The sequence below is a fragment of the Sinohyriopsis cumingii genome, chromosome 6, assembly GCF_028554795.1.
Source record: "Sinohyriopsis cumingii isolate HCF-2022 chromosome 6, ASM2855479v2, whole genome shotgun sequence".
In the NCBI taxonomy this organism is placed as follows: Eukaryota; Metazoa; Mollusca; class Bivalvia; order Unionida; family Unionidae; genus Sinohyriopsis; species Sinohyriopsis cumingii.
Window position 1 is genome coordinate 75,224,542 of NC_142966.1, and position 18,034 is coordinate 75,242,575.

Below are 18,034 nucleotides of genomic sequence, written 5' to 3' on the forward strand. Positions count from 1 at the left end.
CTGCAAAGGAATTGACATTGTATTTTGAATATTTTTTGGCATTTTTCCTCTAATCTTGTGAATATAGTTTTTGAGAGATTTTTCAACTTCGTTTCCTGTTTAATTTATACCTCTTGGTGCATATTTACGTTTTGGGTGGTGTGGAAGGTTGTCAACGTTACCATTTTTGTTAAACAGGTTTTTGCTTGGTACTATATAGTCAGGATTGTGCTGATGTGCCATGATACGCTATATATGCCCACACGCATATGTACATCGTTTTGTCATGTCAAAGTAATCATTTCGTTTGTCAGGCAGACATGCGAGGGCTTATTTCCTTATGTGAGAGTAAATCTTTCGGCATTTTAGAACTCAACTTTTAATTAAAACCATATGGCCATTTGTGCGCTGAGGTGGCGTTAAACCCTAATACCTACATACATAAATCTTTCGTCACTTAAGCTTATTCGACATACTTGAAGAATGCGCATTCTATAACGTTATGTCAAATGGAAGAAATCTACATACTGCATTTTTCCAGGGGCAAAATCTTTTCACCTATTTGTCAACAGACACCGTCAAACATAGCGTCGTTACATTTGGACTGGACTGTTTCATTATTTATTGCTAACAACAATTATACATTCGTCATGTTCTAACATCCATATACACGTCAATGCTATCAATTATCTGATCTCACAAATATGTATTTTGAACCAACTTCTACAGAAATAGTCTCATGCTTTTCGTGTTCAATTCTACAGCAAAGAAAAAAACAATCTGCAAACCCAATCCCCCTACTACTTAAGTGCATTAGTCCATTGCGAGTCATGCGCACTGCAGCACACGTGTTCATAAACAAATTTCGACGAAGGAGGGATCGCATTAGTAGTTTTTGGTTTGTAGTTTGGATCCTAACCCCTCTTAACTCAGGTATCTTGTAGAGTCAAAGCTGAAAGCTTGTTAACATGGGAACTGAAACTAACAAAGACGAGCGTAACACGCCAGAATATTTAGCACAGTTACTAAAAGACAAGAAACAAATTCAAGCATTTCCAAATGTTTTTATTCATTTGGAAAAGCTTTTAGATGAAGGTAAGTTGAGTAATTTCTCATTTTCTGCACATCGGAATTTAGATTTCAGTGGCTGATTTTTCATGGATTGGAATGTATTTTACTTGATTAAGTGATTTTTATTCAGGATAAAAATAGTTCGTTGATATAAGCAAAGGCAAAACTTTTCACTCATTGATTGGCCCCGGTCGGTAAACGTAGACTGTAGTCTTGAGGAAAATATATCAGACGGTAATGTTTTATCTTTCGAAAACTGATAAAAATAATTTTTTTGAATATTAGAAGTTTACATTTATTGTATAGTCAGCTTTGAAGTAGAAGTAAGTGTGACATTCACTCTAATGCTCACAGACCTCACAAAAATTCCGACACAACTTGACCAACTTTTTGGGGCAGCCATTTTGGAAATTCCCTTGTACTGCAGCTCGTTTCTTGGTAGATAATGTGAACCATTTTTGGCAGTGCCAAAACTTGCATCACACTATTTTACTTTGACTTGAATTCATGAACTCGATCATGTAACTTTACTTCATTAATGTATTTCTTCAGCATCGAGAGGTCACTTTTGTTTAAACTAGGGAGTTTAAACTCACTTGTGCGGTAAATGTGCTAAAATTTGGTATCTGCAACGTGGTGTTTATCTGCACCAGTTGCTGCAGGGAATCATTACCATGCAGTTGTAAATTACTCTAAATTTATTAATGCTTTTTATAGTTTCTGATACAAAATATATCTCGTGTTCCGTAATTTGTCAGCAATAGCTAGTTCAAAATATACTGCACAAATTGAATTTGTTGTAACGTATAGAAAGTGCTTCCATGTAGTAACTGGTGTACAAGCTTACTGAAACAAGATTCTGTTAAATTTTTAAAATAAATTATCATTGATTTTATTTGAAAGAGTTGAGTACTAATTGTTTTCAATTCATGAAGTGCGGAAAATCTGACAACTGTTACATGTTTGGAAATCATTCTTCATTGTCCATTAGACTTCTCACTCAAAATGCAAAAAAAAAAAGGGACAAAGCTTATTCATCAGCTTTCATTATTTTGATCCACTGAGAATGGTGCTTTTACACAGTAGTATCATCTAAAAATTGATCTGAAATCATTATTTAGGGCTAATCATCAACCCTAATGCACGAGATATGGTGTGATGTAGAACTTGCTTATTGATGTATCTTAACTAGCCCATTACAGTACAGTGGCAGCAAACACATATCATAATATAGTAGCATTTTAATTGATGTTTTTCATGCACTTGTATCAGTCCACTGATACAAACCACTGCAATGTTACCTGGCACGGTATATGAGCATGTTGATTTTTTTAACCATTTTACAGCTTGACCACCACATGGATTGGAGCTTGATGGGAGAGCAACCTACTTGATTTAAATGACCACAGTTCAGATCATACATGTTTTGAATATGAAGTAAAAAAAACTATTAACAGAAAACTATTTTGCAAAATTAAGGCTGAGGTGCAAAAAAAGTGTAGTTGCATTTAATTATGTATTTTTTAAATAGTTTTTTATATTTAAAATTTAGCTGTAAAGCCATCAGATTTACTTCCCATCGTGATTGAAGCAGTGTCTTTATTCTTTTAATTTTTTTGTTTTTTTTCTTCATTTTAACTGCTACTGGATGGTCATTTGAATCAGGCATGTTCTCTCTACAAGCAGTGACATAAGTTCTAATTGTCTCCTGCATCTATCTTGCTTGTTTGTCAGTATTAACTGGTCAAGTATAATTATCATAATAATATCTCCTATTGTTGACTTACAAGTTGGGTTATAGCTACTCCATACTCTTATCTGACTTGCGTCACTCCATATCTTTTGACTTTTTTGTATTGATGGTATCATTATTATGTACTATAACAAGTTCCAAGTAGACTAGTTAGTGATCAAACTGACTTGTTTGTTTATCCACCCCCCACATTTGCTGCTGCTGAGAGTTGCCATGTATATTATCATCAAATGGGAAATTTGAACTTCAGTGTGCTATTATACAAGTTGTTGGGTTGAGCACCTGTTTCTTTTTTTTTTCCTCAAAAATTAATCCACTAATAAAGGTTCACTAAAATGTCAGTATTATCTAATGGAAACAGTAAAAGAAAGTGATTCCCATGTTCTGTGCAGTAATCACAAAGTGGACATACGAGGATGCAAGAGGAAATTAATGGATTTCAGCTTGTAATGGCTTGTGAGCCATGCAACAGGAGACTAAGGTAATGTTAAATTTGCATACCTATAGTATTTGATACTTTAGATATTTCTTTTTTTTTCTTTTTTCTTTTCCTCTATATTTTAATTCGTGAACTAGGGTTGGGAATGATTTACCTGCGAATTTGTATAGATCAGTATTACTCACTAATATGATAACTGTCAATAGTTCTTAGTTGTGTCAGCTCAGTGAGACATTTTAGTTCAGCAAAGCTCGTTTTATCATAAAATTTATGTCCAATAACTGAAAAAAAAGCATTAAAATAGTAAGTTTCCATGTGATTCCATCACAGTGAGATGTAAACAAAATGGACGATGTAGGATTAGATGTATTGTGTTACTTACCATTAGTCCACACAACCATTTGTGCAGTTATGAAAATATGCAGAATTTTTTTTTTGCATTCTAAAGTAAAAACATTAATCAGTACATATTATGTTTCACAAGTTGTGTATCTTGATACTTATGTATGAAGCAAGCTGCAGATACCAAACCCAAATAGCATCATATTTTACAATATAAATTTTTTTTCCTATAAGTGAACTTTCACTGTACAGTGAAACCTGTCTACAGAGGACATTGGGAGACTACAGTAGTTTACCCGTTATGACATATCTTTTATGTGGTTAAATATACAGTGGAAATTTTAAGGTGCAACTGTTTAGGTATATATTCATTTGAGTTGTACACAGATAATAGAGGTAGTTGTTACTTCCATTACTAATTAAAATGTATGGGAAGTAGTGAAAAAACTAATCTGATTACTCGATTTTCAGGGAAAAGTAAATACCTCCATAGTATCTGCCACTTTATTAAAATAGTACCTCTTTGGCTGCTTGAAAAATGATTCCATGAAAGAATAAGTACCTAAGGAATCTTTTTACAAATGTTTTCATGCCCATTTTACTACTGCTACACTGGGTTTCTCATTGTTTGAAAAGTGCTGTATTAGCATTGTAACCTTTTCTGTTTCTTGGTACTAAAATGGAGATAACCCTTTGGGTATATATTATATTTTTGCAATTTTAGTCAATATTTTATTAGATAATTTTTTTTTAACTATCTTTTTAATATGGAGTGAATAACATGACTAAAATAGATATTACAAGGTTTATTTGCCGTATGTATAATGTATGAACATTTTCTACCTGCTGCAACCTCAGAGGAGCCGAATTTCTTTTCTTTCAATAGGATAGTTACACTGTATGCATGAGGAATTGTTGGGAAAATGGTGGCTAGACCAAGTATAGTCACAGTATTTTTGTCAGTTAAACCCATTCTAAATTGTAGTCCATATTTTGGTTCATGCAAATGTGGTTCTCACTTAGTTATATTTTATTTGTAATATTGCTATTTTTTTCCACCTGTATATAATGTACATGTACTGACTTTTGTATTGCTGTGTGCAAGTCGGCATCAAGGCAGGCACTGCACCTCATATTTATTTGGCTGCTGTCCCCAGATAGCATGGATATAAAGTCTGTACTTGCCGTTCTGGTTGGTATTTTTTCTAGGAAAGGAATGATTTTGAAATAGGCAAGGTTTGAAAAGATTAAATCATTCTAAGCTAAATTTTTAACAAAGATGGGTAATACTTTTTCAAAGTTGAAAATGGGTTATGATTGAGAATGGGTTGGATCCAGGTTGTATCCATCCTTTATCAATATGGGTCATTTATAACTTCAAGTTTCAAGATTAAAGACACCCATAATTGTGAAGGTTTAAGTTTTAGGATTAGAACCTAACATAGGACTGCCATTGCCCTCCAGCAGAGTATGGATTGCATGTAAAAACTTCTATATTACTTTTGTATATTCTTGTCTTGCAGGGTGCAAATACCCCATTTCACAAGCAACAACTTATTTTACAACCAATTTCCTTAGAAATGGTGTCAGAATTTATCACAACTTTGGCCATACAAATTTCCAGATTTTTTTCAGCCACTCCCAAACAAGCATCGTTTCCAAAACAGTGAATGACATTTCAGTCTTTGCCAAGAAGCAAACCAGTACAAGTATTGGTACTGTCTTTTAAAATGACTCATTTTAAGCAAAAAACCCCCCCCCCCATTTCTTTTCACAGCATTTATATTTTTCTTATAAAAATCTTGTTTGCAGGTAACAATGGCTTATCTGGAACATCTATTTTATAATCTTTAATGACAGATAGGTTTAGAATGGAAGTAGAAATATAATTATATGCTATAAAGTGCTTTCTTGGTCATGCTTGACAAGGTGTCAAATTTGTATGAAATAGGTGACTCACATAGAGTATCACACAGTATCTTATGAGATTTTTTTATGTTGTATATGATTCTGTCATGAAGTTTTTGGTATGCTACTGGTTTGAAGGATTTTTTGGACATTATGAACACATTGAGATTGTATTAATGGCAAAAAAAGATTCAATATTTGTTTTCAATGCATATCTTTTTTGGTTTTGAGCAAAATTGTTAGGCTTGAGATATTTATCTGCATCACAGATTATATGGTTTGTTTGTGTATTTATCACGTTATGACATGAAGTGTTAATTTTCATCAAGTTTAAAATGTATCAAAATATGTTAGTCTGTTTAACTATGCAACATTTTTATTTTTGTCACAGCCCATGGATTGCTAGGTTGTGTGTGCTTATGGGGGTTGGGGTTGTTTCAAGCAGTATATGTAATGAACAACTATGAGGTTTGCCATGGTAAACCATCAGCACAGAATTTGCTTTACATTTTGATGTTTCCAATGGTCAATGCTATATGACAGTGGTTTGCAAACTTTTTTTTTCACAGACCACAGGAACATAACAGAGGGCCTCTGCAGACCACTTAGTGATATTTCTTAATGTTGATTGTACTGTTAGGTTTAGTTGTGCAGTCTTTCCAAGGACCACCTGAATGAAGCTCATGAATGACTGCCCTTTTCTATACAATGATTTAGAACAGAAAGATATATATATATATATATATATATATATATATATATATATATATATATATATATATATATATATATCCTAAGTAAAAGCCATTATAATGTGATGCACAGGGTCCAAAGAATAACATTGTGATACAAGTGGGATCTCATTTAAAGATTTTTTTTCAAAAAACTTCCCCATGGAAAATTTGCATTGAAATTTCACTGTCATTGGTGTTAACTAACCTCTGGATCATGTATTTGTTTTGTTCGCAGCATTTTATCAGACATCAGATATACTGTTAAGTTTTGAATTATATACATGCCAATATGGTGGTAACTGTACACTGTGAAGTTAAATCAACATAAAACACAGTGCTGGAATTATAAATCTGCTAGGGTTACAACTAATCGTCTTTTCTGAGAGCATGTATTTAGGATGTTAAAAAGATAGGTTACCTTAAATTGAAAAATGGGAGCCATGGTGCCGATGGTTTTATATATATATATATATATATATATATATATATATATATAATTTGTGTGATTGAAATACAGAAATGTTGGAATTCTTAATGAGATCAGGCTTTTCTATTGAACTTGTTCCCAGGTGTTCACAGTTCAGATGCACCTATATGTACAAGACCCTTTAGACTGCTTTGTAATGGTTCCACCTGTGCATTTACATTTAGACAAGCCAATCCCATCAGGAGGGGGATAAAATAACAATTTTGTGTCTTTCATAACAAAAGCTGGATCTGAAGTGGCATTCTTCAGGCTGTGGTGGTATTCTTCCTTTATAGGGAGATGTAATTACACTGTTCTAGTGCGAGGTAGAACAGCATTGTGACAGCGATTGCTGAAATGCTCAGTTGCCCATACATAAAGGGGGTAGCCAGTTGACGAGCCACAAAACACGACTGCCATTTATGTTGGGATGTCAGCTATCCAAAGGATTCTTTAGAGTTTATGATGCTATTCATATATTTTATATAGACTATCAGCTTGTCATTATTCAGTTCTGGAGTTGATCCAAGGGGGAATTGTTTTTAGCTGGTTTTGTTTTTGCATATACATTATGTATTGCGTGTTTATTTAGAAATCTCGTGCAAAATGGCTCTTTTATATTCTATGGATGTTGTCAGTTCTATGAAACACAAGAGTTGTTTCAGTTCTTAGTGAAAATCATTGTTCCACAGTGTCTCTTCAAGGATGCGCAGCTGCAGTGTTCACTCTAATTTCTGAAAAATTGTGTCTATAAATAAAGCATTTACAGTAACGAATATTTTCAAGCTCACCATTTTTGTTTTCATTAAATTCTTCTTGTATTTAGAAACCAAATCCCACCCTTTTTTTCTTCTTTTGAAATGTAGGGGAGTGATTTTCCAGCTCCTCATTTCTAGAGTAGACCCAGATTTTACTTTGGTAATTATATGAAAACTTAAAGTTTTAGTTTCTTCCAATATATATTGAATGTTATAAGGGATCAAAACCATAATTAGAACAAGTCCGTTGTTGAAAATGATTAGGATTGTATGAAGATTTTCAGAAGTTTCTGGCACAGAGATCAGTTTGTTATTGCAGGGATTATTACTGCTGGGTGTTAGACCAAGAACACATCATTACACATGAACTGCAACTGAACACCCCTAGCAGTCCAGCATATATAGGATCCATCGTTGTTTTTCTTCTAGACTATATGAAACATATTGTAGTCCTACTAAGTCTTGCATTTCCAAGTAACTACTTTGTGACTGGATTGTTAATCATAAAACTTTGTCTCCCCCTGCAGTAGATTTCTAGACAGAGATAAGCATATCAATTTTTCCTGCAGTAGCAGTAGTGTTCTGTTAGGACTTTGTGGTAAGAGTTTTGAAAATCTGGGGTAAAAGACTGTTTGCATGTAGATGTACAGAAAGTATACAAGTGCCTGCTTTTGATACTGTTGGAGTCCCTCAGCTTGTGAAATATCAGGAAAATTGGTGAAATTGGACATCTCTTGCTTATGATGTGTACATTGATGCAAAATGCAAACAAATTGTCATTTGTTATGTAGAGGTTTCATGAGTGCTACATGCATCAGTTAAAATTAGGTTACTGTGACTTGTTTTCAGTCTAGCCATACATACTATGGTGGTTTTCTTAAGATGTATATGGGTCTTTTTATTCACTGTACAGACAACAACATAAAATTTAATTTAATACAAGAGACCATTCTTGTCCAGTCCACCTGTTTAAGTTGAAAATGATGTACATAAATGGAAAAACTTGAAGATTGAGCCTTTAAATTAATCATGGATGTGGATGGCTTGATGTGCACATGGATGTCAAAGGCAACACGAATGTGGAGTAGATTTGGAAGGTGCCTAGAATGCATAAAGAAATATAAAGCTTCCTGACCTCAAGCAGACAGTCTTGATCTATGGTAGCCTGAATGTGTGAAATGTACCTGTATAACTTGGTGAAAGTAAAATCATTGGTTATGAAATATATTAAGGTAGTCTTTGTTTTGATTGTTTGATAGTGTATTATACATCATTCATGCATGTTGGGAAGGAAACCATCTGTTACTTAAATAACTTTATTTTCTCCCCTGTAAGATCAAAGTTAATTTTCTGTTAGAAGTGCTTCAAGTGCATATCTACTTTACAGTGCTTGTTAGTTTTTCATATTGTCCATGAAATGGTCAGGTTAGTTTTCCCTGCTATAGTACTCTGGTAATTTCTGAACTTGTATTTATTGCTTTGAGTTTAAAGTAGGCAAATGATAGAGAGTTTAGGTGTGATGAGTTTAGGTATGACAGATTGTGCCTTTTATCCAGATTCAAATTATATATACCACCAATTCCACCAATTCTGTGCGGCGGGTAATTTTGCGTAACGATACATCATTTATGTACACATTGGATCACTTGTTATTTTTGGTCAAAAATCCATTTTGTATCAAGAAAGAACGATCACAGTTTAATTAAAAATGATATAAAGTGTATAAAAATATCCTACATTCTGACTCAAAATGCATATGAAAATGTGATTTCTAGATGTCAGCATGAAGACCCACTCCATGACCTTCTTGAACCTGTAACCCAGAAAATCCTATTTACTATGTGTATTTTGGAATCATACAAATAAATGCATTATATAAAAGATGGAAATGTATACCTTAAAATAAATTCTGCATCTTAATCCAAGTTTCCAATCCTGCAAAAAGTTGTCCCACATGTACAAAATCATTTGCTACCCAACATGTCAACTTGCCACTAGAACGGCATTCTCAAGAAATTCACAGGCGTATAGTCTATTTCTAAATATTTTAGTAATTCTTTCCCTTAAACATGACGTAAACACATTACATCCTATTCATTGTTGTTTCTATTCCACATAATAGCTTATTTTTTTTAATAATGTTGAACTGTACTAAGTTTTTTTACAAGATCAGTTTAGTTTGCTTAATATCTCTTGCCATATATTGGCATTGTTACGTTGAATTTTGTAAAACTAGTTATAAACCTGACCTAATTACTCGACTGAAATGTTACAGAAACAGTCGAAAGTAATGTATTTCATTTCTATAGCCCAATAGATAAACACATCTTTTCAAAGCTGTGCACAGAATAAGCTGACATACTGCCAGTCATGAAAACATGGGTGTGGTATCCCCTGTGTCCAAAATTAATATTATTTTAACAGAATATTCTGGTGACAATTGCCTCTTTTCAAATGGTAAGCATTGCAGTATTTTTTTTAATTTTCATCAATCGGTCGAATTTGGTAAGCATTTTGCTTCAGTATTGGAGACGGAAACCTTAGGTGCTCAGAAATGCCCGACAGCATTGTACATTAGTTACAGGCAAATTCTCTACCCTTTATGGTTATGACATTCAATTTTAAAAGATGTGCATCATAGATGTCTGTTGTTGATTTGACCAGCTGTCTTGATTGAGACTGTTGGCACCTGTCATATTTGACCCAAGATCTAATTGTGTATCATGAACTTCCATACATGAATTTGCCCTTGCTGCCTTCAAGGAGACCCTTAGCACTTGTCAGCTCATTCCTGATCAGATTGTGTATTAATTGATACCAGAGTAGAGACTATCACTTGTCTGCTTAAGAGATATATAAACTGGCTTATAGTGGCCATCTGGCAGATTTGACTGCTTAAATGGACAATAGACTTTTGCTGGCTATCTCTCTCTGGGGAATGGTCAGTTAATGGGCAGAGGTGCTGGACGTTTTTTTCCCTCCATTTTTGTGTACATCAGTTTAATTTTTGTTTCTGAGGTGTGTCATCTAGGGGTACAAGATTGAGAGTCAAAAATCTCCTTCCCCTTGAGTCAGAACTGGGGGCCAGACTGAGTAAAAAAATAACAACTTTGGTATCAAAATTGGGGTGAAATTAAAAATGTGGTGGTCTCTGAACCACAAAAAGGCAAAGGGAAACAATATTTTTTATATATTACAGCAAGAATATTTCTTACAAACAATTCAAGATCTGGAGCTGTTTTTCTGCACACACACACACATGCACACACATTGCTGATTAAATGGTTGACCCATTAGGCTCATGCCTTTGACGAGTGAAAAGATGGAGTTCACAAATCATTTTTTAAAAAGAGTAATACAATTTAAAATTTGTGTTTCAAAAATGTAAAATTTGTGGAGCAAGACGTGTTTGAGGGTCAAAGACTAGTGTTTGAGGGTCCAGGAAGGATAGGAAGCACATGGATATCCATGCACTGATCTGGCTCTAAATGGGGATTGGAAATTTGTGGTTGAGACTCTGTATCGGTTGAAAATTTACTCATCTGTCCCTAAATGGGGAGTGAAAACTTCTGGTTGAGGCTTGAAAGTGATTCTATACCAGGGGTTGGCAACGAATGCCACGCATGCCATAAGGGGCACACACTATTAAGTGTTACTCTCTTGCTGAGGTCACAGGTTCAAACCCTGGCCAAGTCATACCAATACTTACAAAAATGGTACTAACAGCTGCCTCGTTTGATGTTCAGCATTAAGAGGTTAGTGTTAGGACTGGTCAGCCTGGCGTCAGGATAATGTGACTGGGTGGGACATCATGCTACATGTCTGCGCTGTGGCATGATGCCCCAGTGCGGACATCATGCTACATGTCTGCGCTGTGGCATGATGCCCCAGTGCGGACATCACTATAAACTGCCACACTGCAGACATCTTAGGGATATGACTGAAAATTGTTACAGCTACGTTAAAAATCCAAATCACACACACATACTCTCTTGCTGATGGCACACTATGTAAAATAGATTGCTGACCCCTGTTCTATACCTTGCAGTGGAGCAACTAGAAACTATTGTTAAAGTCAAAAGGAAGTACTGAGTAAAAATCTACCTAAGTATAGTTATGTATTTTAGGTAGTTTGACATGTGATAAAAATGATCAATCCTATACAAGGTAAAAATATGTTGGTATGTTTACACAAACTTGACTTCTTCAACAATGACAGATAACATGAGATTCACGCTATATTTCATTAATTGTTGAATGACATTATATTTGAAGCAGTTAAAGGTATTCAACAAATACCTCTTTTATCTCAATTAAATAAAAAATGGTGCAAGATTACGTGACAGATTAAATGAGATAATAAGATAGGAAAAATAATCTCATTTAAGATTTACTTGAGTCAAGTTTTATTGGTTTTACTTTAATGATAATAATGCTTACTAATGGACTTCCTACCACCCCGACCACTCCATTTCTGGTTTGTGCATTCTGGACTGCCAGTGTCAAAATCATGTATACAGCCTCATAAAATGAGAATACTTCTTGTGATCTATATTTAGGAAAAAGATTTTATAGCATAGTCATGGACTTCAATGAAGACCTCAGTTATGTACCTTTGTAATTGTTGAAGATGCAGTGCAGTTGATGGGTAGGAATGTAAACCTTGACATTGGTGTATCACTGACATACTAGTAGTTAATCCAGATATCGTGTACATGGAGCAATAGAGAATTTGTCTTACAAAATGTGGGTTACAGAGCAGTCTGAACTGTTCTGCCAAGTTGGTACTTCCTCCATGCCCAGCAGCCTTTTGTGACAAATCAGCAGCTGGGAAAAACTCCAGGAGTTCCAGGATCAACATGTATATGGCTCAAGTTCCATACAAATGGCCAGGTTCTCCAAAATGATGTGATATATGTATGTACAGGAGGTCTTTGGGGAGAAAGTACTGTGGCTTATCAGATTTGGCCATACATGACTGGAGTTGTTGATGTCTTCTGGAACAGAGGTGTGCTTTTTCAGCTTCCATAAACTGCTTGTATCAATTACATACAGGTAGAAGAGCAGATTTTTATATCAGTTCTTGTACATAAATTTGCTGTATACTTTCTACAAACTTCCTGCATAGTGTATTATTTTGTTTTAATTTCCTGTCTTCACAAGCTTTTTTTTTTTAAGTAACTCTCCACATACACTTAATTCATATGATTTTAAAGTATTGATCATTTTTGTTGTTGTTTCCTGGTATAAAAGATCCGAGTCATACAAATAAAATTTATATATCAGTCACAGTTAGAACCCAAAACTTGAAGGGGTAAATTTTCCCTACATTTGAAAATGGATGGAGAGCATAATAAAATGGTTTGTGGGTGGTGTACATCAATTACCAAATTAAACAGGTATGTAGATCATGTGTACATTGGTTCATTTGGTCAATTGTTTTGCTGAGCATAAATTAGCATTGTCATAGAGTACAAGTATATCCAATTTGCCAGATAATTAAGCCACTATCTTTTCTTACAATATCTAGGCAGTCATTTACTTCAGAGTATTATTCAGGGGTTGAAAAATCTGTAAATACACTTCCACCAGGAGACATTGTTTGTCCTAATTACATTCATTTTCAACCAGTTATTATAGAAATATTAAAATTGACAATTTAAATGAACTACATTTTAATGTTTTTGTGGAGCTTATTGTGTGTCTACTGTAACACTAGTTGGATAGAATTACGAACTGAGACCATCTTTTATCCCTCTGGTAAACAGATATTGTTGTTGAAGAGTGACAAAGCAGCTCTTGTATAATTTTGCTCAAAACAATTAGAAAAGATACTTCCAAAGGAAACTTTTAGCTAAACAAAGTAAGCAATATTCTTGAAAGGGAAGCCATTTCATGAAAGATAAATACTGGTCAGTCCTGAATTAGCACTTGCTGAATTGAGTGAGTGATACAGTATACATGGCTGCCATATGATTTGACTTGGCAGTTTTATGTTGGGCAGACGAGCTTTTTAGTCCAATAATTACCTTCCAAATTTTAGCAAAATTCATTCACCTTGATCTCTTGGGTAGTCATGGTAGACATATTGTAAGCGAGAACCTGTAACTAGTATGTTGCTAAATGACATGCTTTGTTATACAGCAAGTTGCATAGGGGTCATCTGGGTCAGAGTCTAATTCGTCAGACATGACCTTTTGTCATGTGAAGTTCTTTTATCATTGACTATTGTTGCTATTGTCTTGTTATGGGGTTCAATGCCATTTTTCTGCTCAAGATAGATTGTACATGGCAGCCAGTATAACTGGCAGAGGAAAAGCTTCCTCACCTACCTGCATTAGCTGAACCCATGCAAAGAGATGTGAAATGGCATTGATCAGGAATCGTGAGCGCTTTAGATCACTCAGTCACATCAGGCCCCAACATGGACTATAATGGTTAATTATAATGGAGATAGTAAAATGGTAACCTTAATTGATGGAAACCATTTTGATTGTAGTAGTGTTGACTGATTTTCCCAATGCAAATATATTTTGTTTAGTATTCTTTACTAAATGTATGTTCCCGTATTAATTAGCATCCTTACTTGATGAACAAACCTTTTATTATTGTACATTAGAAATGTGTAATTAAAATCCAGATTCTTGATGGTATTGTTACATGATATATCCATGCTTGATAGTGAACATAGCCAGGCAAGGATCTTAAACTTTTGTATATATTGGGTATCGAAATTAAAAAAATTTGGAGAAACCTGTCTAACTGCAGTTATTTCTCAAAGAAAATATACATATTTTTTTAGAGGAAAAAATGAAATTCATATGCACATTTATTTTTTTAACGGCCTTTCAGGTAATACATAACTACATATGCCAGTTTTAAGGACAGTATGTGGCACAGACTGACAGAAAAGGTAAACATCTTGGTTGATAGATTTATATTGTTGTCAACAGAAAGCATTGTATGCTGAAATTGGTTGGTAATTTGTCCGGTTGGTATGTTGCTGTCTCCATGTTGTTGATTGACAAGATGTCTTGATATACTGTGTTCTCTCTTTTTTCTCTGTTCTTTATGGATCTTACAACTGTCTTTTCCACTCCATTTCATCATATTTGACCATTTGGGATTTCAGCAATGGTCATAGAAGATGTCTTGATACACTGAAGCATTCTGATTAATGTCCTAAACAGCATTTGACAGGAATTTATACAGCAAGTAAATGCAGGTGATACAGTATACACCTGGCAGTAAGGCCAGTTGAGCTTATGATAGGGGTCCTTCTTCATGTGTAATGTGTGTATTTGCATTTGTTGTTTATAACTTTTTTTAAGAAAAACTTCTCGACCTATTTATACCCAATTTCTAGAAAAAAGAAAATTTAACAAAATACATGAAGCTTGATACTTAACATTTCACGATTTCAAATAAAATTTTCTGGCACTAACTGCTGTTTTCTGTGATAAAATGAGTGATACATGAAGGTTTCATTTACCAGTTTTGATCATGATTTTGTAAACATTCAACAAATGGGGAGGGGCCTTATTTTTTAAATTTATCATTATCCAAGATGCTAAGATTGTCCTAAAATGAATAACTGAAAAAGAAATGTCATTTATGTACTGGAAGGTACATTTCCGGTTCAGATCTCAAATGATTTCATTCTGCTGTTGGAGAAACAGACAAAATGAATGCAAAGATTTTCATTTTGAAAGCCTCTTGGTGTCTAACAAACCCTGTTTTAGGCTAGTCCTTTTCTGATACTTTCCTGTAACTCATTAACCAGTGGAAGTTTTTGTCATTTCGCCTTAAATGCGGGTAGGGAACATTTTGGGGGATACTTCTGAATACATCCAAATAAAATCAGCTTGCAAGAGATTTTAGGTTAGCCTGCGGCCTACAAATATTGTTTTTCATTGGCCATTTCATTCGTGCATATGCAGAAGGGTAAAAGTGTTTGTTTTTTTGTTTTTGCTTATTGGACCCATCATTTTTGTGGCCTGATCCTTTTTACTCCAAAGCCTCATCTTATCCCACTTATTGCAAAGGTTCTGTGTGTGCAGTTCAGACCAGTTTGCCTTAGATGTGAAGCCAAAATGTATAAAATTGGGACACAAAATCGGATTCCAACCAAAGCGAAGTTTGAGTGTAAAAAAAAAAATGGTCTCAAAACATGTTTCTTCCTCTGTATTTTCTAATGTGACTAGAAAGCCCAGATTATTTGGTATCATTGCAGAGCTACATCTGTCTCCTTTTTTGTAATACTACCCTCTTTTATCTTAAAAGACCTTGACACTACAGAGCTTGGAAGTAGGGCACTACCTCCTGATGCTTAAATGGGGCACCAGGAGTTAATGAGTTAAATCCATTGTGATACAGCATGTCTTGCTGGTTTTGTTTTTGTAACGCTTGTGACTTTATAAGTACCTTTAACAGTGAGGATGTATTCACATTTTACTTTTATTGTATTTAGGAACCATGACAACTCAGTTGAACTTGTAATCCAAAGGTAGCACATTTAATACCTGCTCTGTCACCCCAGGTCAGCTTCCTCTGCATTTCCTTACGAAGGGCACTTGGCTTGTCTCCTTGACATGATATAGCCGTCGATATGTTCACTTGGTCATCTCCTTTTATACCTCTGGTGGTACAGAAGACTTAAATGAAAGTGTGCCACTGCTGATGGTGTGCAGTCATACTCATCTTTCTCTATACAGTCCTTCTCTAAGTCTCTTTGGGCCGACCCCTCCTTTGTTGCCCATCTGGGGTCCAGTGGAGTGGCAGTCTTGGATGGTGCATCCAGTGACATTCAATATACATGCCCCAGTCATCATCCATCTTTCTTTTCACAATATGGACAAGAAATGTTGATCTGTCCTCTGAAGATCTTCATTTTGAAATTGCTTGGCCAAGTCTTTCTCTGACATTTTTTGTGAAGATTTGAAGCATTTGTACTATTCTTGATGTTAGCTTCTTGTATACAGAGCTGCACATTTCCAGTGACATTGCTTTGGTAAATCCTCAAGTCTGAGTGGATTCCAGGTTCAGATTTGTGTTTCAGTATACTGAAAGTTTGAATTGCTTTGTTAATTCAGTGTGCTGCATTGTCTCGCTTAGTCTCCAGTTTGCTTCCAATGTATGTAGATTCCTCTGTCTTCTATTGGTTTGTTACTTACAATGATATGATTGTTAGTTTTATAGTTTTTTCTTCATTAATTTGGTTTTTGTTTTCAGTTCTATCTTTATGGCTCAGAGTTTGTGTCATTTCTTGTCTATTTACCGATTAGAAAACAGTAGAATGTGATCGGTGTAGTCAAGGCTTTTGAGGGTTGATGTAAGGGCCACCAAGTCCTCTTTTGCTGTCCACAATTGTTTTTGATCAGCCAGTTGATGGCAGTGGCAAAGATGAAAGGTGCCAGCATGTAGCCTTGTTTCAATCCCTTGTTGATGCTGAAGCAGTCTGTGAGATGGTTGTCACAGATGACTTTAGACTGGAAGTCTTGGTGCAGAAGCTTGATTATGTTTACAGTCTTCAGTGGGATCTCAGAGTGAGTCCTGGTGAAGGCTGTCAAAAACATTTTCATACTCTTTGAAATAAATGTTGATGGTATTGTTCCACTCAGTTGTCTGCTCGGACCAGTATTTGTTAAGTGTGAAAATCTGGTAAATGCAGGATTTTCCTTTCCTAAAACCAGCCTTTTCTTTTTTCTTTTCTGACAAGGGCATCAGCAGTGATTGTGATCCTCTTCTCATATGATTCTGTAGGTGACAGATAGCAGGGTGATGCCTCTCCAGTTGTTGCAGTCCCCATGGTTAACTTCTTATTTAGCAATTTGATTTGGCAGTAGAGTTTATATTTCTCAATCATTTGCAGAATGAATAGAGGAGTGCTCTATTTTAAATTTCAAGTTATCATTCATACTCCCTATGCTTAGAAAATTTCATATAGAGCTGTAGGCTTAAAGAATATCATTATAAACATGTACAATTCTTATTACTACAGCACTATGCAAATGAGCTTTCTTTGACTTGAAAGACAAAGAATGGTATGTACAATACTGTACCTGTATGAAGACTTTCTTTGTGTGGTGCAGTCAGATGAGTTTATGATTCTAGCACAAAATTTCCTGGCTTATTTATGTGTTTTCTGACATTACTCAAATGTTCAGCTGTAACTTGATCATTGGTTGATGATTGAAAAAGGCTTCTGAAAAGGCCAGTAATTAGTTTTCCACAGGTTGTTTGTTGGATTGAATACAGTTCTAGATGATAGCTTTGTCAGACTTGATTGATGGCTTTCAAGTTCCTTTCCTTGCAAATATGGGTAGAGTTCTATATACAGTTGTTGCACCTAGGATTTCAAGGGCAGGGGACATTGTTCCCCATCTTTTGGGGGACGCATAACATTCTGAAAGGACAAAGGAATTAGTAGATAGTACTACATGAACTAGTGCAAAAATAAAATACAATATAAAATAATTTGTTTTGACTGTTTGCCATTTTAATTTTGTTATTTGTAGTGTCCTGCTTCTTGGACACGTACATTCTGTAATATTTATAAAGTGCTCAAATATCACATGTAAACAT

The 18,034-nt window shown here is 34.9% G+C and overlaps 1 protein-coding gene across 8 annotated transcripts in view; it reads left to right on the plus strand.

Moving 5' to 3' along the window:
- The first annotated feature begins 830 nt into the window (after positions 1–830).
- LOC149797226 (KH domain-containing RNA-binding protein qki.L-like) overlaps positions 831–18,034 on the plus strand; it is a 79,598-nt gene continuing 62,394 nt past the window's right edge. For all 8 annotated transcript variants that reach the window (XM_089961916.1, XM_089961919.1, XM_089961920.1 and 5 more), the window contains exon 1: positions 831–1,074. In XM_089961916.1, the coding sequence (XP_089818042.1) occupies positions 948–1,074 (127 nt within the window). In that variant the 5' untranslated portion in view covers positions 831–947. The remainder of the gene's footprint in view (positions 1,075–18,034) is intronic.